At 40.2% G+C, this 22,992-nt stretch overlaps 3 protein-coding genes across 7 annotated transcripts in view; all 3 read right to left on the minus strand.

Annotated features, from left to right (window-relative positions):
• Positions 1–816: 816 nt before the first annotated feature.
• Positions 817–4,705, minus strand: LOC147246382 (transformer-2 protein homolog beta-like). The gene is made up of 8 exons (XM_086182838.1): positions 4,542–4,705; positions 3,194–3,333; positions 2,904–3,063; positions 2,470–2,658; positions 2,074–2,189; positions 1,858–1,977; positions 1,661–1,731; positions 817–1,441 (listed from the first exon to the last, which is right to left on the minus strand). Exons 1-8 carry the CDS (start codon positions 4,602–4,604, stop codon positions 1,431–1,433), a joined length of 870 nt encoding a protein of 289 aa, XP_086038964.1. The 5' UTR covers positions 4,605–4,705; the 3' UTR covers positions 817–1,430.
• A 436-nt stretch (positions 4,706–5,141) lies between these two features.
• Positions 5,142–12,578, minus strand: senp2 (SUMO specific peptidase 2). Its single transcript, XM_086182837.1, has 17 exons — positions 12,248–12,578; positions 10,788–10,849; positions 10,573–10,685; positions 10,063–10,126; positions 9,867–9,930; positions 9,535–9,709; positions 8,861–8,967; positions 8,678–8,754; positions 8,530–8,578; positions 8,281–8,335; positions 8,033–8,185; positions 7,795–7,926; positions 7,043–7,267; positions 6,699–6,778; positions 6,510–6,594; positions 6,319–6,414; positions 5,142–6,235 (listed from the first exon to the last, which is right to left on the minus strand). Exons 1-17 carry the CDS (start codon positions 12,418–12,420, stop codon positions 6,173–6,175), a joined length of 1,773 nt encoding a protein of 590 aa, XP_086038963.1. The 5' UTR covers positions 12,421–12,578; the 3' UTR covers positions 5,142–6,172.
• A 200-nt stretch (positions 12,579–12,778) lies between these two features.
• The window catches only part of pcnt (pericentrin), a 35,125-nt gene continuing 24,911 nt past the window's right edge, over positions 12,779–22,992 (minus strand). For 4 of the 5 annotated variants that reach the window (XM_086181981.1, XM_086181983.1, XM_086181980.1 and 1 more), the window contains 15 exons: positions 22,708–22,897; positions 22,046–22,380; positions 21,858–21,960; positions 21,576–21,748; positions 21,222–21,497; positions 20,912–21,069; positions 20,287–20,416; positions 19,362–20,144; positions 18,779–18,991; positions 18,452–18,658; positions 17,310–17,536; positions 17,150–17,229; positions 16,938–17,058; positions 16,733–16,860; positions 12,779–14,108 (listed from right to left, as the gene is read on the minus strand). In XM_086181981.1, the coding sequence (XP_086038107.1) occupies positions 14,065–14,108; positions 16,733–16,860; positions 16,938–17,058; positions 17,150–17,229; positions 17,310–17,536; positions 18,452–18,658; positions 18,779–18,991; positions 19,362–20,144; positions 20,287–20,416; positions 20,912–21,069; positions 21,222–21,497; positions 21,576–21,748; positions 21,858–21,960; positions 22,046–22,380; positions 22,708–22,897 (3,168 nt within the window). In that variant the 3' untranslated portion in view covers positions 12,779–14,064. The remainder of the gene's footprint in view (positions 14,109–16,732; positions 16,861–16,937; positions 17,059–17,149; positions 17,230–17,309; positions 17,537–18,451; positions 18,659–18,778; positions 18,992–19,361; positions 20,145–20,286; positions 20,417–20,911; positions 21,070–21,221; positions 21,498–21,575; positions 21,749–21,857; positions 21,961–22,045; positions 22,381–22,707; positions 22,898–22,992) is intronic. The other variant, XM_086181979.1, reaches the window with a different exon arrangement.

Here is a 22,992-nt window from a genome sequence, read left to right on the forward strand (position 1 = left end):
TATAATTATTTCAAGGTATGTGTATTTTTGGAGCATTCGTGCTTCAAAATATTTCAAAAATAAATTCTGCATGATTTTTTTAATCCTTATACATAACTGAATCCCTCCATTTCTAGAGGACCTCACAAACCTGATCTGGACAATGCATTTTCAAAATAGATCCTGGGATATGTTCTGATCTTTGAACCAAACGAAGTTTAAAATGTTACGCCATTGTAATGCAGCATTTCTGGTACTACTGACCATTGTACAGATATTATGTTGATGAATTATGTAGTCAGTAAAATGCAGGACAGTTGATCACAAAAAGCAGCTTGTTAGTGTCTTATACAAACATTCGTCACATCAAACAAGCTATGAACATTTTGTGTGCATATATATATATATATATGTGTGTGTGTGTGTGGGGGGGGGGGGTCATATTTTCCAGGCTAAAGTTTGAGAAAAAAAATCCTTTTCAATATTTATTGATAAAAAAAGTGGCAGAACTTCACTGTTCTTCTTTCTGACAAACTCTCTCTTAGGTAACCCAGCTTTTGCTTTGTGGAACTTCCCCTTGCGTAGACTTCAAATTCATCATGTTCCTCATGTCCCATCAGGTAACTGCACTGTTGAGTTTATGAAAATAGTTCAAGTCAATAATAGCCGCTGCAATCTTCCTACCGTACTGTGGCAACCCTGCTCGGATGAGTGTTCGCTCAGTCGTCCTGGGAATGAAGTCGCGTCGACGTGAAAGTTGCTGCAAAAATGATGTTTCATGTTCAACCATTGAGTGGGCGACATGGAAAGAAATCAACTGAATAACGTGGATGTATTCATGAAATTGGTGTATATTTTTATTTTTGCCAAGAAAAACAATAACTGTCATGTCAAAAAACAAATGTTAAAAGTGACTACATGGTACAACACCAGCAGTAATATAGGCTCTTATATCATTGGGCAATTTGACTATTCTGCACTTTTATATACATAAAAATATCCACCATGACAACATAAACAAGAAACCAACTACATACAAACAGCAAACTAGAAATTGATATTACTGTCACAGAAAAACCTGCGTATACAAAAACCAGTCTTCCAAACCGAAAATACACGAGCCAGCCCTTCCTTTAATAACCACGGTAGTCGCAATATGCAAGAACTTTTTTTTTTTTTTTTTTAGGTCAAATGAGCAAAGAGAAAAGTGAGAGCCAATAAGAAGCTACTGCTGTTGGACAGAGATCTTCATCTCCACCACAACAGATTACGGATGTAGCAACGCTTCACTGCTTACGATTTGATAATGCAGATCCTATTTTTTAGTGTGACCAATTTTCTGAAAACGAATTTGGAGAATTGTAGGTCTTTGGAGGAGGTATGAACTGTGTCTGGTCAAAACGTTAAAATAAAAACAATAACACTGAATCTGTTGACTCTTCTCTTGCTGCTCAGTAGTGACCTGTGGCGAGAGAAAAAGAGAGCAAGACTTTAACTTCTTCCAGGAATAATACAAACAAGTTTATCAACAGTGTTCAATTACCATCTAAACCAAATTAGAGGGCCTGTAGTATTACACAATTAACTGAACTAATATGATGAATAAAGACAATAAAATCACTTCAGTTTGGATAATCTGATGTAATCTCTGCTGCAGCACTGCAGTAATATGGTAACATACGTGGTGAGTAGGACCGTGATCGGGATCGAGAGCGATAGCCTCTAGTGTAGTAAGGGGAAGGAGATCTTCGTCTGTTGAAGAAAATCAAAGCAAAAAAAGATCACTTAAAACTTTAAATGTTACACTGTCAGAACTCCATCACCAGTCCTATAAACAAAGTCTGGTGAAATACTCGGACGCAGCCAGCAGAAACGCACCTGTATGACCTGTAGTCTCTCTCGTCATAGCGATCATATTCTCGGTCATAACCTCGATCATAACCTCTGTCATAGCCCCTGTCGTAGTCCCTAGAGACACGCCGCGATGAACCACCACCACTACAAATATGTACAGTATAAAGATTAGCAACATATCACACATGACAGTTTAAAAAAAAACCCAAAAAACTATCAGCCTGTTAACCACACACTCACTAAGTAGGCCGTCCCATGTAAATTCCAGGAGTGGGAGTATGCGCTCTTTTAGTGATTGAGAAATCCACTCGAATCCTTCGCCCATCCAGCTCCATTCCATTAGCACGCTCTTTCGCCTGGAAGACACGCAGCCCATTGCCCAGTCAGATGATGACAGAACTGCAGTTCAGACTAATTAACCTCCAGCTATGCTGGGCACATTCATATGGTTATCACCATCAGCTGAGCCCAGGATGAGCTGCAGTGCAGCACCAATAAACCACACACACACACCCGCTGTTTGTCCAAATGATAAAACATTTATGTGTGTGACACAGCAAAGGCCATAGTTATCATAGCTTTCTAGTGATAATGTTGGCTGCATGAATTGACGTCAACTATCTTGTCCTTTTTTACCTCCTTGGAATCCTCATAGTTTTCAAAGTAGACAAACGCGAATCCTCTTGAGCGACGAGACTGCTGATCGTACACAATGTTGACATCACTCAAAGGGCCGTATTTTGAGAAAACCTCCCTCAGATCCCTCTCAGTGGTGTACAAACTCAATCCAAAAACACCAAGACAGGTGTTTGGATCAGGGTTAGCCTACAAAAGTCCAGAGAAGCAGGAAAAGAAATTAAAATACAAGGCAATAGGGTTGGGCAATCCACTCTTGTTTCCAATCCACTTTTGTTTAATGGAGATCACCGATTTATGATTCAATCAAAAGAAGGATGGGAGGAATTATGTCACTGACAGGCACCAAGAATGGCGGACAGAGACATTTAAATTAGAAACTACAAAGACAATGGGAATCCTAAACCAAGCACACATAGGAAAAAACTAAATACCCTGTTGCCAATGTGTCTGCGGCGGTTGGACATGGGGGAACGGCTATGGCTTCTACGCCGTCTGTACTCTGCACTACGGGATCTGCTTCTGGAACGGCGGCGGTGAGAACGGGAACGAGAGCGGGAGTAGTGCCTGCGTGAGCTGCGGTGGGAGCGAGACCTGTGGAGACACATTACATCATGAACAAAACAATGCTATACTTTACTTTCTCACTCAAATACAAACTACAGCACTGAATATTTTTTCTAATTTTCACAATAAACAAAAAACAATGAAAATGCTGTCTTACCTTGATTTAGATTTAGATCTGGATCGAGAGTGCGATCTCGATCTAGAACGGTGGGAGCCATCTTTGGAACGTGCTGGTGAGTGGCTAGCGGATTTCACGGATCCCCGGGGGGATGAACTCCTGGAGCCAGGCCGTGAGTCCTGGATAGACCAGACACAGAGTTCAATAACACTTAAAATTTGAATTTGTGCCAAAATTATAAACATTAAAAAAAAGGGTCAGGAGGTGCCTGGGCTAATATCTCCCCTTTAGAGGGAGTGTACATGTTGACATTTAGCATGTTTGATAAAAATATAGGAATTTACTTCGTTTTTTAAAAAATAAATGTATACATTGTAACGTATATTAAAAGTAAAAGTCATATAAGTTAGCTGTGACAAAAACTGCAGAAAGTTATTATTTAAAAAAGGTCTGGAGGGGTTGACCTGTGATATTTTTGATACAACAGAAAAAAATAAAATAAATCAAGCATGCTTTAGAGAAAGAAACAGGATGAGAGAGAGTAGGAACATAGCAGGCGTTAAGAAATTACTCATACCCTGGTAAACTTCTGATCTTAACTTCATTACTTCTGTAACTTCATTACTTCAAAACAACCCTTCATTTCTTCTTTCTTCTGTTTGACATTCTGACTTCTTTTTCCTCCTCTTCCCCAATTTACCATCTGCCATTACAACACTAGTAGAGGGTCAGATCTTGATCGCTTCTTTTCAGCTTCCAATACATTAGCATGCATCAACACCAGCTTCAAATATTAACAACTTCACATCTGAAACGTCTTCAGCCTTTTTCTTTCTTCCAACCTCAACCTTAACAAAGAACAAACAAGGGTGATAAGGCATGTTGGTTTCTGTTAAAACCAAGAGGTAACAGATACAAAGAAAAACAGCAAAACCAGAAAAAACATAGATTAGCTGATTGAAAATTTTCACATTCAACATTTAAACTTTATACAAAGTTTATAACAGCTGGTAAACGTTACCAGTAGCAAGTATTTCTATGGGTAGCGGTAACGCCTACTTTAGCGAGTCAATCAAAGTTCCAACGCCGGGCGGCGGCCTAATCTCTCGCGGTGCTTTAGAGGCCGCGTATTTTAGCTTACGACTCTATAACATTAGCTGACATTATATTAGCAATTGAACAACTAAGAGTCGCGTTTAACGATAGGGTTACAATTACACATCATTTTCATTAAGTTTGAGGACGGAATTCAAAACTTGTTGCCATTACCAAACCAGCAAACACGGTTAACATTTAAAATAGCAAGCTAACGCTAGCTGTCTATTAAGCTAGCTGTTAGCATTTATTGAAACGTAATTTTGGTGTAGGTTAATTAAGGGTAACTCACCTTATCCCTGAAGTCTTTCTCGTTGTCGCTCATATTAAAAATAAGTAGACAGCAGATGAGCATAAAAGCGTAGTAAACTAGCTCAAACGACCGGCTTTGCCTACTCGTCCGGCCGACGTTACCGCACAGCAAACCAGTTATATCTGACTTGGGAGTTAGCGGGGAAAAGTCGCTGTCCTGTTCCGGTTTTATTTTCAGAATAATAAAAGCTCACGTACGAATACGTTAAAGGTCACCTGGACCGGTTTTATTAGGGCCTGAGCCTGAAGGTACTTCAGGCGAAGACCCTGTTATGTTTTATATGTCTGTCTCTGCAACAAATGACCCAAATTTTGTCTCCGTGATCATGCACCAAATTAATAAATATCCCTGCTAATGCATTTATTGCTTGTTCTAGGAAAATTTTAAGGAAATGACAAACAATGACCAAAAATACAAAATGACAAGAGTAACTTTCTCTTTCAAATAAAGTTAAGATTTTGGCCGGATGTGGGGACTTTCTTTAACTATTTGGTTGTGTATCATTATGTATATATATATGCGTATTTACTATAAATCTCCCGAGGTCCATCAGTACATCTTATCAAGTGATCAAACCAAAGTCTTTGTGCATTCATAGTTTTTAATTTTGCATGTTGATTCATGTCCAGAATGTTTTGAACAATCAGGTCTAAATGTTCTTAATACTTTGTTACAAACGACAGATCTTTGAGAGCAATCTGATGTGATTGGAGTAGGCATACTTGATAACAGGCACTGAGAAAAACCCTGCTGTAGTGCTGCTCGAGACAAAATAATGAAACACTTTATTACAGGAAAAAGAAAATCACATTTTATAGCATGAATAAACATGCGTGTGTATACAGTAGTTTGCTATGCAGTATTCTATGCTGTCAATGTTAAAGTCCGAATTGGCCTCAATATGCTCAAGGAAAAGACTCACACAACTAACAGCATGTTATGGTACATTTGGGAATCAACTATTAATACATTCATGGAAGGAAACATCAGCTATACACACTCCCAGAAATCTCTCATTCATTTAGGTCAAATAATAGCACGACAAAACACAGTCAACCATGCATTTTATTTATCTTAACCACAAAAAAAAAGCCTACAGTTCTAAAGTTGACTTGAAACAAAGGAATCTAATTAAATCTGCAACTTAATTCTCATTTGAGTTCTACAGAAATTAGTTTTATGTGAATAAATAGCAAAACCAAACTCCAAGTTGAGCTCGATGTCATAGGACTGAAGGCACTTCAGGAAGAACTTCAAACAGTTAAACAAACACAATTATTAAAAAAAAAAAAAAAGCCATTCAGTCAGTAGTGCCAAAGCATGTGTAATTCTTACACTACATCCAAATTTCTCCAATTACAACTCAGAGATTATAACATTATATATATATTTTTAAAAAAAAAACATCCCTGACAGGAACAGGGATAAAATCAAATCTTAAGACTAGCGTTTAACTTCTCCAGACCACAACAGGATTAGTTTTCATTCTGAAAAGTCCACTTCTTTGGCCCATTGATTTGTTCTTCCTCGCAAATGTATTTACCGTACTGTACACAGCTGTTGCTTCCATTGAGAAAGTCTCATATAAACAGGAAATTATTTGCAATCCTTTATAGCAGCTTCCGATGGAGAATTTCCCAAATCATCAACTTGCGGAAAATAGGCATATGACACTGTAGGGAAAGAGAGAAGACATTCAGGTGAGAGTTAATATCAAAACCACGCTGCAAAAACTAAAAAGTATTGTGTGCATTACCTGTTTGAAGGTGAGGGGCCTTCCTTTTGAGATATACTCTGCATATTTACAGGCAAAAACACCACAGTCACTGCCATTTTTCTGCTGGGGAATCTCCTGTATGGCAGGGACAATACAAAGCGCATTTATTACATCTTTAAAAAGTACAATATCTGATTAAGTCTCGCGTCATTCGTCACAGTTGGACTTACAGGTGCCCGCATGCTGCCAACTGTCCATCTGGCACTGTCGAAGTCTCTGCCTTTCTTGGCTTTGTGCTCCTCTTTAAGGTAGAGCCTGGAAAAACAAAAACAAAATATGTTTGCAAAAAGTTAAAAAATTGTGTAGAGCAGCGCTCGAAATGGTCAGATGACTGAAACTGGAGGTCAATGATGACTCACAGTAACAGACTACAGATGTCATCATGCCTCTGGCCCATTGAGTCATAGGACTTGACTGTCTTTGATTTAAAGTCTATTACCTGGAAAGAGAGGGAGACAAATACTTGTGCCTATTAAAGTATTCATCATCATGTTTCTGTTTTACAGTACAGTGTCCCATAGCAGATGTACATTGGATATTGTGACACAATAGTTATAATTTTTCTTTCATCTCTGCTAATGGTGCAATAATCAATAAATGGATAAAAAAAATTAACATCATGTGATATGAACCAACAACATAAAAGGAAAAACATGAAATGGGAACAAAGAATTTATTTTTATTTCCCAGATATCTGACTTACAGCCATCGCCCAGTGGATGCCCAGGTGCAGGGGGACGAGAATGAGGTCACAGAGGAAGAGGTCGACCGCCTTGGTCCAGCGCTTCACAGCAGCATGTCCCCCCGCCTGCCCGCCACCCCCACCCCGCAGCTTGGGGTAGAAAAAGGTGCTGAAAGAGTAGACTTTCAATCCTGCTGCTTGGTCAGAGAACTGTTCCATGACCAGGGAGAGGTAGAAGTTCATCACCTGGAGAGACAGAAAACAAAGTGAGCTGTGAGTAAATACTGGTGACATTATTGTTGGCATCTTTGTCAATCTTGACTAAAAAAAGCGAAACTGGTTAAAACTTTTCTGGTTAAAATAAAAGGAATCATCTGTGTAAGTATGTATATGTTATCACACTGGTCACATTCTAGCCATGCAGAGGTGATAACGTTCACTGAACATCACGCTGTCCTCCATATAGTTTTGCTCTGCTAATTTGAGAATGTCTGCCAGACATCCGTTTCAATAGCAACCGTGTGCAGTAGCTGCTGCCACACTTGAAGCATGAACTCAAATTGGTAATGTCAACATCCTTGATTTTCTTTGCTTTTTTCCATATATTAAAAAAAAAAAAGATCAGGGATGCAGCCTTTGAAAATTACACCTCGAAGCTAGCACTCATCAAAAAGATGGACAGCAAAAATCCAACTAGGGATTTCATTTTCTTTCATACTTTCCATATTTGCACATTCTGATCGTCCTTCCTCAAGAACAATTGGACTACATACCTCATCGTTGAGCCAGCCACCTTCCTGAAGCGTAGCCAAATCTCTCTGTGTGATACGCAGTTTAAAAGCAGCGCTTAAAACAAGGTTGGGATCACTCTGAGCCAGAGCACTGCTGACCTCGGCAGCCATTTCCTACACACACACACACACACAAAATTACACTAAATAGAAGATATACTGTCTATTGTCTTCATCACATTAAGAAAAAAATCAAACAAACACACACGTTCAGTCTCACCCTAGTAAGCCGAGGTATGTCCTCATCACTGTGTCTGATATGTGGGTTGTGTGTTGTGTGTGTGTCAGGCAGACAAACGACAGGAGTCTCTGTGTCCGCTAGATTGAGGCGAGTAGCAACTTCTGTGGAAAGGTCCAACTCAGCTTCTGGTTTCTGTGCAGGGCGGGTCAACAGGACAGTGTTAATACACTTAATTTTCCCACCAGTAAGCATGAGCTGATGAAGGAGAGGGACAGAAAAAATACTACCTTCGCACATCTCATGTGTTGCGTGTTTTCGGAGGCGCCAGTAAAGCTGCCCCACCTGAACATAAAAAAAATGAACTGAATTTATTAACATACAGTCATAACACACCAACTAGAGGTGTAGAGTGCAAGCTGTATTATGATACAACATACTGATTCTCTGAACAATGATACATTATCTGATTTTGCATTGGTTATGTCTCCTCATTGGTCATTAAATGAATAAACTGATACAGATCAACGTGTCATTACCTGTCTTTGGGTGCAGATGCATTTCTCCATGTAAACACACTCGGAGCAGCTGTGCAACAGAAACAATTGATTCAGAGTGACTTGTTTACCGCATTGTTTGATCATTTTCTAGCTTTATTTAAATCAGCTGATGAAATAAAACCCTAACCTGAACTCTTTTTGGCCACTGATTCGAAAGCCTTTCCCGAAGCCGTCACTCTGTGTTCACTTTGCGACAGCGACACACTGAGATCAACAACAACAACAGAAAACCATCAGCCCACTCGCCATATTATACATTTCAATGGATTACAACATAAAATATGTTAACACTGTAATGTACCATACTCACTCTTGGGGTTTTGTTTGATTAAAAGGCAGTGGTTGACTTTTGCTGTATTTCTCTGTTACCATCTCCAGCAAACGTCTGTAGTGTTCCTTATTGTTCTGCTTTATGGCCTGGACGAAGAAACAGACATGGTAAATGATATGAGGTGCAGCTAGCTAACGGCTATCGTTTGACTGACTGAACAAATGGTAGCAGAGGGTAAAGGTCTTGTTTTTACCCAGGTTAAGGACCTCACAACACAAGGGTAACAATACAAATTTATCATCATATATCATGAAACCATATGATCAATAATGCAATACTTTAAATATCTTTATGAAAAATTCGAAATAAAAGTGAAAATACAACTTGCTTCGATCAACCTGTGTTGGCTGATAACATGTTACATCACATTGTATCAACACAACAGAAAAATTAAGCTATTAAGTATTAATGCAGCTGCAATAGTATGCATAGGTATCGATACACTTTTATCAAGCTATATTGTGATACAATATCGATACTAGAGGCTGGAATATTAATACAGTATAAAGATAATAAATAGATAAATAAAAATGATACCAAATTAAAATATATCGTTCTCTCAATTGCTTTGCACAGCCCCGATTGAAGGCAATACCATAAAAATTATCTTTCTAAGCCTTACTGTATCTTTAGGCCATGGCCATGGAATTTACCTCCTCCACAGTGAGACTAGGCTTGTAGCAGCGGTTGTGTCCAAAGCTGTTGCAGCTCTGGTCAGGGTTGGAGGTCCCCACTCTCACAGTAGTCCTGGAGGGCAGTAGCTGGAGAGACCCTCTCCTCTCCTTGTCTTTCCCCCTATCAGGCAGTGCTGGAGTCAATGCTGTGCCACTGTATTCAAAGAGGCGACAGTCACTACCAAGAAAATACCATAATAAGATACTATACAAAAAAAATGATGCAGCTCTACAGATGTAATCACAACCAAGCAACCGAATGAAAGGCAAATAGAGCAGTAAAAAATAATCAAATATATCAAACCACGTGCCTGTATTTCCTCAACAGGGGAGGGGAAGAACTCGGGAAAAGATTCTTTCCACCCACTGGTTTATCTGGGGAGGAAGAAAAAAAACAACAGAATGACATGCAGGATTAGGAGGAGAGGACTTAAACATAGAGCATTAGTGAAGGTAACAAAACAGGAATCATCAGATCCTTTTACTGCTGCAGTAAGCCAAACATACCCATTCTCCACTCAGTGCTTTTCAGCCATGAGGTGTGTAGTTCATCTATTCCCAGAGTAACAGGCTGGATCAACACAGAACATGAAAATTATTTAAAGATTAAAAACCCAAAATGGGATACCACAAAGTCATCTCATCAACTAAAATCAAGCCTAAATGAGAGCACCTTTAAATGCAAGTATTCATTCTGTTCAGCCCTGATATCCTTAAACCAGAAATGTTCACACCTTTCACACGTTACAGCTCAGGGCTTTACTAATTTTCAAAGAACTGATAAAGAAAAGTTGTTCACCCATCAACTCTTATTTCAAATTTGGGAATGAGACCGGTGTGACACGAACTGATGATTGCATCGGTCGTTGACTGTTGCTGATCACAGGAAGATTGATATGAAGCAGAACCCACTGGTTCAAATTAAAAGAACCAGATAGAGAACAACACACCATTTAGCTGCTGTGCATTCAACTCATATTAAGCATATCTGCTGGATGGAGCTGGACCACAACAAACCTGTGTCTCTTCACAATGTCTGCGCCCCTCACAGTTTGTCATAAGTGGTTTCCGCAGCCTGAGCAGACCTGCTACCCCAGCCACAGTCTTCTTCACAAAGCTCACTACTACATCTGAAAACACAGGAGAGCACAAATGAACAGTCATCTCCATGTAAGCCGCATTTAAGAATTGAAATGTTTTTTTGTTTTTTTTTTTAGAACTTCAAAACAAACCTCGCCTGCGCCTTTTCACCTCGACCTGGTCACTCTGACAAATACTGTCTGCAACATCAACACTGTAAACAAAGAAAATGGTTGAGATACTCAATTAAAACGCCCTTTCTCTCAGTAAAACTGCTTCAGGATCATTAACAGGTCAGACAAGAATTATTGATTCTTCCATCACTTTCTATAGTCAAGTAGCTGAATCACCTCAGCTGACTCCACCACATGAAAAAGCAGCAGTTCTACTGAGAGCTAACTGAACGCTGCCACCATGTATAGGAAACAAATTTTGGCCACGCAAAAGCTTGATCTTATTCTGCTTATGAACATAGATGAAGGTTGAAACCTAACTCGACTCAGCTACTTTTAAAAACAAATCTGAACAGTGCTCGTATTACTGATGATGACACTACATCCTAATAATAATAATAATAATAATAACCATCATCATCATCATCAAATGCCTTCACTTTGAAAAGCAACTAAGTCCCAAACTGGAAGGAGCAATTCACAGTTTTCCCCTGAGAGAACCATGGCCTGTAATTTAAAGATGCCAATTCTCATTCTGATAAAAAACAAAACAAAAACAAAAACAAAAACAACCCATGGTCCACTGGGGTTGTGGTTAGGGTCAGAGGCTGACAAGGTAAACAATCTACACCATCGCTATAAGCAGAAAAGCTATCCTGAGGTCCTAAACCAGACACTCCTCTGCCCCCAGCTGTACCATGAATATCACAAACCAAACTGGCGACCAGGGTGAGTCCCTGTGCAGCCCAAGACCCTCTGAAAACATGTTTGATGTACCATAATGAAGATATTGCACAGAAAATTAGCCATGACCACACAAAAATAAGGACACTTCAGACCAACAAAAATACATTGCATATGCAGAAAAAGCAGTCACCAAATTATGATAAATTTGTGATTAAGAAAACAAAAAAAATTGCAATAAAGTAATTATATCAATACCACTTAACAGAAAACACTATAATGTCCATGAATGTAGTTTTGTAGTAGTCAATATAGCTGTAACATTATATCTTAAAACTCAATGGGATTTATTAGGTCACCCCCCCCCCCATATATTATATAGCATGACATTTTGGATTTAATCATATTATTATTTTATGTCGCTAATTAATCGCACAGTTCAATTAGATATTGATATTAGTTCAAGGAAGCTAGCTTGGATTCATTTAGCATGTTGACATACTGCAACAAGACAAAAAATGAGCTTTTCTGAAATTAGGACATGTATTTAATACTGCCGGATAAAGACTCAAAGCAGCTCTACGCACAATAGTAATACTAAGATTTTGTCGAGTCTGAAATGTAACGTGGAAAAACAACCTTTGGCTACAAGCTAGTGCTAACTTCTAAACATGCCTGGCTACAGCCAACAAGCGAGGAACGTCATTATATAGACCTGTTAAAATGACTAAAATAGCGGGTCTTCAGCCACCCACCTCTGGTAGTTCCGTTTTACCGGTCTGCCGTGGCTCCCCTGCCGCTGTGCCCTGGCGCCAGGTAGCGTGGGTATCTCCCCGTTGACGTTACCTTTCCCGGGCCACTCGGTGGGGTTTTGTCCCGTAACGGGCTCAAACAGCGACGAGATTCCGTCAACTATCCATCCATACATCCCAGACAAATACGAGAAGAGTGTAACTAGGTCCTCTACGCGGGCCAGGACGATTTAACCGCAGTATACGTGACTATTAACTATCTACGACACACAACACACCATTATCTCCACTTAGCATCGCCGTGCTGCTCAAATCTAAAAGGATGTGCGTCACAGTGTGAGAAGTGGGCGGGGTTATAAAATACAACCCAATGGAAACCCGGCGATTAGCGGCGTCTGTGCACGTTGAGAACGTGCAAACCCCTAAACGAGGCGTCACAGGCAGAAATCAATTCCTTGTTACACAATGTGTTTGTTTGTTTTTTTTTTTAATTTAAGCAACTTTATTTACAAAATAAAACAAAGACAAGGGACACTTGTGCTATCGCCACAAAACATTACATTATCATTCATTTCCTTAACAGGAAAAAGACCTAAAATTATTAAAGTTTGAGTTCGACTGAGTTGACTGGGTGATGTGGGTTCATTGTGGTCTTGGTATAAGTCACAAATATGAACAATACTGGAGATGTGGATTTGAAATATTTATGGAGTGACTTGGAAACAATGTAAATGATACTTTTATTTTAAAAATTAATTGTACAAATTTTGTTGTATTACATTAGAATATACAAAAAAAAAGTTCTAAAAAGCATTAGTCACAAATTTATTAAAAGGTCACATCCTTCTACCAAAACTGGACAATCTACACGAAGTTATGTGTAGGAAAAACAAAATTCTTCGACATGTCTAAAGTGAAGCAGTCATGTTGTCATAATTTTCCATACTAAAATGACAACATAATTTCCAAATTTTAGAAAAAAATTGGTCTAATAGCTAATAAAAATGTCACACTCCCACGTATGATTCAGCATTTCGTTAATTTTAACTCCAGCGTAAAGATACATCACCAAAAGTTTTTACCTATAATAGCCAACAATTATTATCTTGCTTTTATCTGAGCAGAAACTGGTTTTAAATAGTGATAAATAAATAAATAAATCTTAAAATCGTTTACGATTAATCAGGATCACTTCAAACAACCAAGTGGCTATTCTGAGATTCTAACCACCTGATCAGAGAAGCTGTCCCAGTAATGTTGAGTGTTGTCAGAATATTCTACAATACATATTTTGAAACTATAGTCAGATATCTAGAATAGATAATTTTTTGAAAACCTATTTATAAACAAAACGTATACAGGCCCCAATCTCAGTCGAAGCAACCAAATCAACCAGTTAGGTCACTGTTATCACATTTAAAATATTTATTAACTTGATGGTGGAAACAATAATACAAAAAAAAAAAACTTTAATGAAATAATTTTTACATTAACCATCTGTCTGATTTCCAGTATAAAACCAGAGTACATTTGGACACGTGCACAAGTGAATAAAGCTCCATTAACAGCATTTAAAAAACAAAAACAAAAAAAACATTACAGGCATTAGTAGAAAAATAATGAACAGCACTATTTAAAATGATGAAAAACATTTGTTCTTAAGAGTGACCTTCATTACATTGGAGGCACAGTGCGTAGAAAATTTGCAATAGGAAAATCTTAAAAAATAATTTACATATATATAAAACAAAAATTACATCATAAAAAAGTAAGGCATAGACAGTTTTGTTGCGATTTGCAGACCAGAGACATTCATGGTTTCAGTGTTCCGACTTCTTTGGGTCTGACTGAAGAACAGACGGACCTGATGGGAGAGAGACAAAAATAAAAAAATTAAAAAATAAGAAAAATGGAGGGATCAAACATAAGCCATAAAAAAAACTACACTGATGTACCGTTAAAACGACTGCTTGTGATCAGATTTACTGGAGTAAACACATCTGGATAGTTGTCAGGAGCAGAGTCAAGACTATATTTAACAATCCAAATTAAAAAATCCAACAACTGGTTCATTTTTTGGAATGACAGACGTTCGGTAGTTCAACATCGTCACCAATCGTATGAAATTAAGTTCAACAATACACCCATTAATCGAAAATTATTGCTAAAACACTAAGAATTTTTTCTGTATCCACTGCCTGCGAGTTAACGCAACCAACTAATACGCCTATTTTTTTTTTCAGCAAAAAAAAAACAACATACAGGAACAGAAAATAGTGAAAAATGGCCATCACATTATGCTGGAGCACAAAGCGGTTATTTGAAAAACAGTCCAATAATTCAAACAATTCAGTTCACTCCAATTCGAGTTTAAAAAAACAACAACTTGTATTTCATCTGCTGAAGGGCTCTTTGCATGGGTGGCATTTTAATAAAAATGTAAAAATGCAAAATATCCTTCAAAACAATCCAAGGCACACTGTGAGATTAGTGAAAAATTAAAATGCCTTCATTTCATGTGCCAATATGTTGTGAATGACCAACCAGTTGCGACCTCTCCGGGTTTCATCAGGGTCATTGTCAGCAGTGACTCAAGCAAAATGTTCTTAAATGTTCACTTATTTGTTGGAGGACAAACTTAAAGCAACTGCCGTTATATAAATTGTTACTAATTATTGTCTTTCATTGAATACTTGAAATATTTGAAACTTTATGGATACATCGCTCCATGCCCCCTTGGCTAGCAAGAAGTTAGAATACCCTGTGACAATACCTGATCCATAAAAGCTGCTGAGACATTAACGGAGTTGGATATGTTGGTTTGATTTGATGTGAACCCTTCAAACTGGCATTGACAACATTGTGGAAAATTCAAGAGTAGCCTTCAACAGTAACTGGTATGACATCACAGGTTGGACAGAAAATGACAGCATCTACAGCGTGCTCGTTGTTTTGTTTGTTTGTTTTAAGAGCTAGTCAAGAGTTTGGTGTTAGGAGAACACACCAAATTTTGGGATATGTGCTTTTTTTGCCATCCTCTGACGAGAGCATAGACATCCCTCTCTCCTCTGTGTGTGCATTAGGGAGTGGAGACACAGAGACAAAGCTAGTTAGCTTAGCAAAATAAATGGCAGTGGATGGAGAGGGTTAGCATTCATCTGTCAAAGATCAAATATACTTTTGTCCAATGCAGTCCTTGCCTGTATTAGTAACTGGGGTTGAGTATAATTTTGCTCATGAAACAACAATACTTTTTTTTTTTTAAATTGTCAGTCTTGACAGGTCTCAGCTCCCTCATCCACACGTACACACAGGAAAGACGAAAAACTTTCTTCTTTTCTGGCTCTCGAGAGGATGGACAATAAGCATATTTTCCCCCCAAAAACCTGCCATGTTTCTTTAAGGTTTTTGGGTTGTTTGCGCATGTTGAACTTCATACCAGGCAGACATGAACTGACAAAAATATTAAAGAGTGATGTGACTAAAAACGGTCATGATGTTTTGTCCTAAAAAAAATATAAGAACCTTTAACTAGACAAAGGTGAAATACCTGCAGGATAGTTACAAGTTACACCAATGATGTCACTTCCCATCCAAAGTGCACTCGATGATGGTCAATAGCCATCGTGGGAGGTGTATCATGCTGCTTTTTTGTTTGGTGGAGTGAGTAGGTTACACTCACACTCACCTGGACCATACAGGTAAAGAGGCGACAGGCAGCTCAGGTACAGCCAGGTCCTATTCTCCTGCAGCCAGCGCTGCCGATAACCAATCATATCAGGGGAACAGGCTGCCTGTATCCTCCTGTCCTCTTTTGGGGGCGGGGCTAAATGTGTCTTGTTGACTAGGTTGGGAGATGATAGAGCAAACAAATTTTGTAGATTTGGCCACACTGTCCAGAGAAGTGAATGGGAAAACACTGGCTAGGAAAAAGTGACCATATACAGGAAGCATACATCTAATGCTGGGATCAGACAACACAATATTTCTCTTCCTCAGACGGGACGAACATGTTAATGTATGTGTGTGAGGGGTCAACCATAGTTTCACTTGTAGTTCACAGGAAAGTGGCCCTATGGGGTAATGTCACCGAGACCATGCTGATGATATTTTTAGACTGGGCAGGAGGCAAAACACATTTATGACTTGTTGGGTCATGACTAGGTGACCCTACTGGCTGCCCACTGTGACACACTAAACAGAATAAAAATAGAAACAGGTGTCATTTCTGTTCTGGCTACTAGCGGCCTGATATTGTGTCGTCTGATCTCTGAAGCGAATAAACCCCAAGCCATGTGAAAGCTCCCAGTGTGATATTACTCTCTGTGGTTCAAATTAAGTGACTGCAAAGCATGAAAAGCAAGGAAGTGACGGTACACCCATTTCTAAAATGAGGAAACACCCAGTGTTTCCAGTGGAGAACAAACTTCCAAACTCTTTTTTCTGAAATCAACTCCCAACTTTTGTGCTCTGTGTATTGCTGCTAACCTTGCCTGGAGCCCACCAGCCGTTGTTGGACTTTCTCCAGATGATGGATATATTCAGTCAGGGACTTTTCTGGATCTTGGCATGTTCCCCCTGAATTTGCAGAGGCCAGAGTGGAGCTCGAGTACGATCTACAGAAAGGAGATCATCTCTTTAAAGAAAATATGTATGCATTGTTGAAAGATTTGAAGTTCTGGAGAGACCAAACCTGTTGTGCAACCTGAAGGGTGATTTGCTGGGTGGAACAAGAGCTGTCACCGCGTCACTTCTTGTTAGAGAATCTGAATTTGATCTTGGATGTTGCTGCCTTAAAACCTCAGCTTTAGACCCTATGATAGACATCAGTGTCAAACTCCACTTACACACATGCGCGCGCAAAAGGTTCATGCAAATTGAAGGATAAACATTCAATGAACCAACCTGGAGCATGCAAGCCAACACTCCCATATACTGATAGTCTTTTAATGGCTTTCTGCCATTTCCTGGTCAGGAACTTCATTCTGGAAGGAAAAGAGTGAATTTTTATCTCGCAAAAGCCTGAACTCACTCTTTCATCTTTACAGCTTGTATAATTTCCTACCTTGAGATTGCTATAACCACTCGTACAGCAGCCCTAAATCGTGTGAGGGGTCTACGCTGAGAGGAGAGCTGGGGTGACGGCCTTGCTCCCATGCGGGCAATGAGACACAGTGTTGCCTCTTCACAGTCCTGGAATCCTCCCAACAGCAGCAGCAGGTAACGTTTCTGGTATACAAGCGCCTTCCTGAAGCTCTCAGCACGCAGGTAGCGCTCATACAAACGCTGCACCTGCAACCACAAAACAATAAAAAAAGGTTGTGTCAGGAGGTCTTGACTGTTTTTTGAGCGGTTCCTGATGCCAGACAAATGTTGAGCTTTTGGGGCGTTTCCCATTTCTGAATGTCTGAAAGTCTCATCTCAGAGCTCCACTACTGTAACCCAAAACAATTGTTTATGTTTGTAGTGCAACCAGCTAACATTCCAGGCTAGCTACCATGGGCTAATCATGCTAATTTTTTTGCATCACTGTAAGTGTTCTCCGAATGTGTCGTTTAAAATCATTTGAAGTTGATGTTTTCACCCCCCAAAAAATGATGCTTTATGAGGCAACTGTCCTACATATTAAGGCAACAAGACATCAACGTTCTATTTGGATAAAACCCAACATCACTACAGAGAAAATGGTTGTTTGCCGCTAAATGTGACACATTTGAGCAAATAACTGCAGGAACTATATGGTCAGGTTTGAGACAAGTGCAAATCCGACTTTTAGTACGTGCAGACTGATTTTGGTCAGTCTAGAAAGCTGAAAACCACATGAAATCGGATTTGAATCTAATTTCCACAGATCCAACTCAGTCTGGATGCTGTGGAGACTCAAACAGGATTTCAAAATATCTTTTTTAAAATCACTCCCCATCAGTTTCTCCATGGAAATTGACCCACTTACGTTTATGCCTTGCAGATAGAGTGACGCTGTCTGGACACGACAAATCTGATGTCATTACTTACAAATGACCAGTTACAGTGATCACCTGCTTTTCATAACACAAAATGTCATCAGGGAAAATGTCTACTACTCCCACTGCAACGCGTCTGATGAAAGTACAATTCATAAAGTCATCCTTTAAAGAGTGTGCCACACTCAAAATAACTATAACAATACTATTTGCAAGAGTTCATGTGAATGTATTTCCAAATGACCTTGTTGTGACTGGTCCCATCATGGATTGGTACATTTTCTGTCTCCATGGTGACCTTGGTGAGCTCGCTCTCTGTGCGACGCAGCTGTCTCTCCAGGCAGGAAAGTTTGTGTGTGAGGGTGGCTCGCTCCTGACTCAGTGATGTCACACGCTCGGTCAACTCTGAGTTCTCCTTCAACAACCTCTCCAGTAAACTCGATGGCAAGATCTACAGCAGGAACGTGACATAAATGTGAGCACAAAACCCAACCCATAGCATGACACAACAACAACTTGAATGAATGTGCTTCTTTTAGGCATGCGCATTTTGTAACAACCACTTTTTTACCTGCTGGTTTTTTTGTGAGCTGCCAACCTTGGCACCATCAGTCTGAAGTGGTTTGGGGAGATGCTGTGAGGGGGCAGCATCGTGTTGATGTCCAGTACCTCCAGACAGTCTCTGAGCAGCCATCTCTCTCTCCTCTCTTTCCAGCTCAGCAAGAGTGCGCTGCAGATCCTGCATACGCTGCTGGTCCTGCCGCCTCAACCGCTCCAGGTCACACTAAAGTCAGGAAAATTTATAAGAATGTTTGACTGTAGCCCCCCAAAAAATTATTATTTTTTTGCTTGTATGGCTGTTTGACATTTATTCGTTTATTACCAAGGCAGTTGTTATCAGACTTTATCAGATGACACTGAGAGCAGCATGAGATGACGCTCTGTGTCATCTGACATCATCCAATCACAATGTTTCATCTGACTACATGTTGCTTAGTGTCCCCCCCAGTGAATGAGTGAGTGAGTGATTTAGTGACTGAGAGGTTTTAAAGCGTGGACTTCTGGCTCAGACCTTGGAGAACCATGACAAAAATTATGGGCATTAACTTTGTGAAAAGTTTAAAATATAGTAGATAACCACATTGATGTCTTACCAATTTGTTGTTCGTCCTCTCCTGTCTCCTCTCCCTCTCCATCTGCTCCTGCCATCCCTTCCTCCTCTCCTTCTCCCACTGCTCTTCCCTCTCCCTCTCCTTGTCCTTCAGTAGCCGCAGCTTCTGCTTCAGCTCTGAAAGTTCCACCACTTGGCACTTTGACTGCTCCCGCTCCGCTGCTAAAGCACGGCTGGCTTCTTCTTTCTGCAGCTTCAAGGTCTCCGTGGCTACACGATGACGGGTTGCAGTCTCCTCCCTCTGCATCTCCTCCCTGGCTTTGTCCTCTTCCCATTTTCTTCTGTTCTGTAGTAGCTCAGTCCTCAGTTTGCTTGTCACAGTCGCTATCTCCTCCCCTTGCCTTCGCTCTTGCTCTAACTGGGCGCGCAGGTCAGAGATGAACTTCCTGTCCCGAGCTGCGTCAGCCTCATGTCTGCGGCTGATCTCATCCAGTTGCCTGGAGCAACGGCTTTGCTCCTCTTCAAGCTTTTTGTGAGCATCAGCAAGCTTTGAGTGAACTTCAGATAAGCGGGATTCGGCTTCAGTCAACAGGTGCTCAAGACCACTTCTCTCTTGCATGTCCAGGTCATGTAGGTGGGCAGACTGTTTGTGTTCATTTTCCAGCTGTGTCAGAGTGTCGTCAACACGTTTCTCAAGCAGCACACTGCGGGACTGTTCTATCTGAAGCTCTCGTTTAAGGTTGCTGCAGGCCACCCTCTCCTGCTCCACTTGACCCTTTAGGGCCAAAACCTCTGACCTGAGCTGTTCAGAGGATACTTGTATAGCCTGTTGGAGGAAGAAAAAAGAGAAAACGTAGTCATGCTTTCCACATTTACTCATCTTTCAAATCCTTCTTCTCGAGAATTATCATGATAATTTGTCACACTTGTTTTCTATGCTTATATGAAGGTTTTACTCCATGTTTTACCTCTCTCTGCTCCTCCACCTCTCTCTCTTTACGGAGATTCAGAACTCTCTCCTGCTCCAATTGCTGCTGAAGCTCCTGGATTCTGGTCTGCTCCCTCTTCAAAGCTTCTTCCCCCTCCTCCACAGTCAACCTGAGAAAAGAAGGAAAGCACAAGTCCAACCTTTCTTTACACAATTTGTCAATCAAGATAGCAACCAAATGCACAGTGTGTGAAAAAGGTCGATCATAACAGCATCACTGGCTCTCTAAATGAGAATAGACTAGAAATATAGGACGTCTGTTTTTTTGCCCCAGATATTTTATCTGGATGTTTGAAGAAATAACAATATTTTGTTCACATACAGACAAAAATGCATTTCCAAAAATTCAATAGTTTCCAAGTGATGTGACCAAAAGGATTCCAAATCAGCTGAGAAGACGTCATTGTTTTGAGGTGCAAGCTAGAGCTGAATTTCTAATAGTCTTTTTGTCTCAAATCAAACGGGACGCTTTCCATTAAGGTCATTCTCATCGGCTACTGATGGTTTTCTGCTCTTCACCAAATCACAGTTCCTTTCACATGACAGGATTTTGTTGTAAATATACACAGTTGACGTCATTTGATCTGGGCCCCCTGTGTGTATACCTGAGCGAGTGGATTTTGTTCTTTTGCTCTTGCTGAGTCTCATGGGCAAACTGCAGCTGCCTCTGGCTCTCCTGCAGTTCGGCCCTCATTTGGGATTCAATGTGTCCATCAGTCTGTTGCTGCACTCGTTGCCATTCGCCATCACTTCTGGAGTCAGGCTGAAGGGGGAAACAAATATATTTGGATTTTAATATTCAGATATTCTATTTATTCAAATTAACCCTCAGGCAAAATCCAGTTAACCAAGGTTACAAACCCAAAATAATTTAAATTAAAAAAAAAAAAAAAAAAAAAAATCAAAAATCCTCACCTGTGTGCGTCTCTGTGCCATTCGACAGAGCAGCTCTCGGAGTGCGAGCACCGTTTCCTGCAGCGCCCTCTTCTCCTGCTGCCAGCTCATAGGAGGATCATAGGAGGATTTATCTCCTTGGTCCTTGAAGGTGGAAATCTCTTCATTATGATACTGGGCCTGACTCAATGTGATCCCTTTTAAATCTGATACATAAGGCTGGGATGAGGAGGTGGTTCGACGTTGGGACAAAGTCAGAATTCTGCAGCTTTCTTGATAGACTTTCTTCAATAGACCCTGAAGAAAGAGGCAGAGAAACTAAGTCAAGCTTGTTAAATAAAACTACTATCAAGTGTTTGTGCAATAAAAGCCTACCTGAAGCTCAGGTGACAACAAGTCATCACTGTAGCTCATACTGCCTGCAGCACTATCTGTGTTAGTGGTGGGGTTCATTCCTCGACAGCGGAGATACTGAACAAACTGAGCATCCAGCCTCTCGGTCTGTTCCAGCTCAACTCTCAACCTCGCACCCAATTCTGAACTCACATCTTAATCACAAGAATAGAACAAAGAGTTAAGAAGCAATGCTTTAATCTAGATCAGTTACAACATACAAAACAATGACAAAGTTGGAAGACCGAGTGTGGCAATACTCACTGCTACCATATCCATCACTGGCCCATTCCGGTGCTGACAAGGAAGACGTGGAGCCAAGTGGAGATGGAGGTGTCGTTAGGTCAAGTTCATCCAACTCACGCACCTACAAATTTAAAAACAAATAACATAACTCAGAAATCTGAATCCTCATGGGTTTAGAAATTAATGACTCCATTTTAGACACATACTTTGTCAGCATCCACTGAGTCGAGAGTGGAAAAGTTGTCCGAGACTGAAACAGACACTGGGGAATGGGTGCTTTGCGTGGCTGGATCTGGCGTGATGGTCCTTGAGTAAGGAGTCTCCATCACAACTTTAGAAGAGTTGGTGACCTGATGGAAGTCAAGGCCTGTGCTGTTTAACGTGCTAAGCTCAGACAGACGAGAGCCGAGAACTGAAGTCTGGAACCGTTCAGGGATTCTTTCTTCAGAGCATTCAAGTTTCCGTAAAACCTCCGGAGAGCTCAGAGAGAGGTCATCACGATAGACGGTCACAGCCTCTTCGAAAGCTTGATGAGAAATATCTGAAAGAAAAATTGGGGAAATATGAGATATTTCACTGTTGAGTGAGGTGTATTCATCCTAAACCATTACACTTAAGCAAAGTTCTTACAAGGAATACGTGCAAGTTTATATGAGAAGATAGGTAGCATTCATAAAAGCGAGAGTTCCATTTTGTAAACTAACACATTTAAGACAAATTAAGTTGCACTGTTGTTTGAATGAATAGAAACTTCTTATTTGGGTCCATGAGAGCAAGAATAGCAGTATTTTCCTTCAGTCTTTAAAAAAAAAAAAAAAAAGACATTTTTGATCAAGAGTATTAGAATGGCGCATCACCAAGCGCTCACCTGTCTGTGACCATCCTCGGTGGTGAGGACGGGTGTCCTGCTGATGACAGTGTTGTTTGAGTTGCTGTAGTTCTTTCTGCTGATAGGCCAGTTCCTCTTCCTGTACAGCCAAGTTCTCCTGCAGACTTCGAAGCTCTGCTTTCAGTCGCTGGTTATTTGTCTCCAAGTCGACCAGGGCACAGTCTTTGGTCTGACAGTTAGACATATCCGAGGTTAAATCGAGCAGTCAAAGTTATCATTGCTCAATGCGATATTGACAATTTTGCTGGTTATTTTTAATGATCA

Source organism: Aulostomus chinensis, chromosome 17 (assembly GCF_037954235.1).
Source record: "Aulostomus chinensis isolate RoL2024-O1b breed Wild chromosome 17, RoL_Achi_v1.0, whole genome shotgun sequence".
NCBI lineage: Eukaryota > Metazoa > Chordata > Actinopteri > Syngnathiformes > Aulostomidae > Aulostomus > Aulostomus chinensis.

Coding starts and splice junctions, on each gene's coding strand:
- senp2 (XM_086182837.1), bottom strand. CDS start 12,420: ATGTATGGATGGATAGTTGACGGAATCTCGTCGCTGTTTGAGCCCGTT. Junction 8,755..8,860: donor AATCAAACAAAACCCCAAGA/GTGAGTATGGTA, acceptor TGTTGATCTCAG/TGTGTCGCTGTCGCAAAGTG. Junction 8,186..8,280: donor AACACATGAGATGTGCGAAG/GTAGTATTTTTT, acceptor CGCCCTGCACAG/AAACCAGAAGCTGAGTTGGA.
- LOC147246382 (XM_086182838.1), bottom strand. CDS start 4,604: ATGCTCATCTGCTGTCTACTTATTTTTAATATGAGCGACAACGAGAAA. Junction 2,190..2,469: donor ACTATGAGGATTCCAAGGAG/GTAAAAAAGGAC, acceptor CGTGTCTTCCAG/GCGAAAGAGCGTGCTAATGG. Junction 1,732..1,857: donor AGAGACTACAGGTCATACAG/GTGCGTTTCTGC, acceptor TTTCTTCAACAG/ACGAAGATCTCCTTCCCCTT.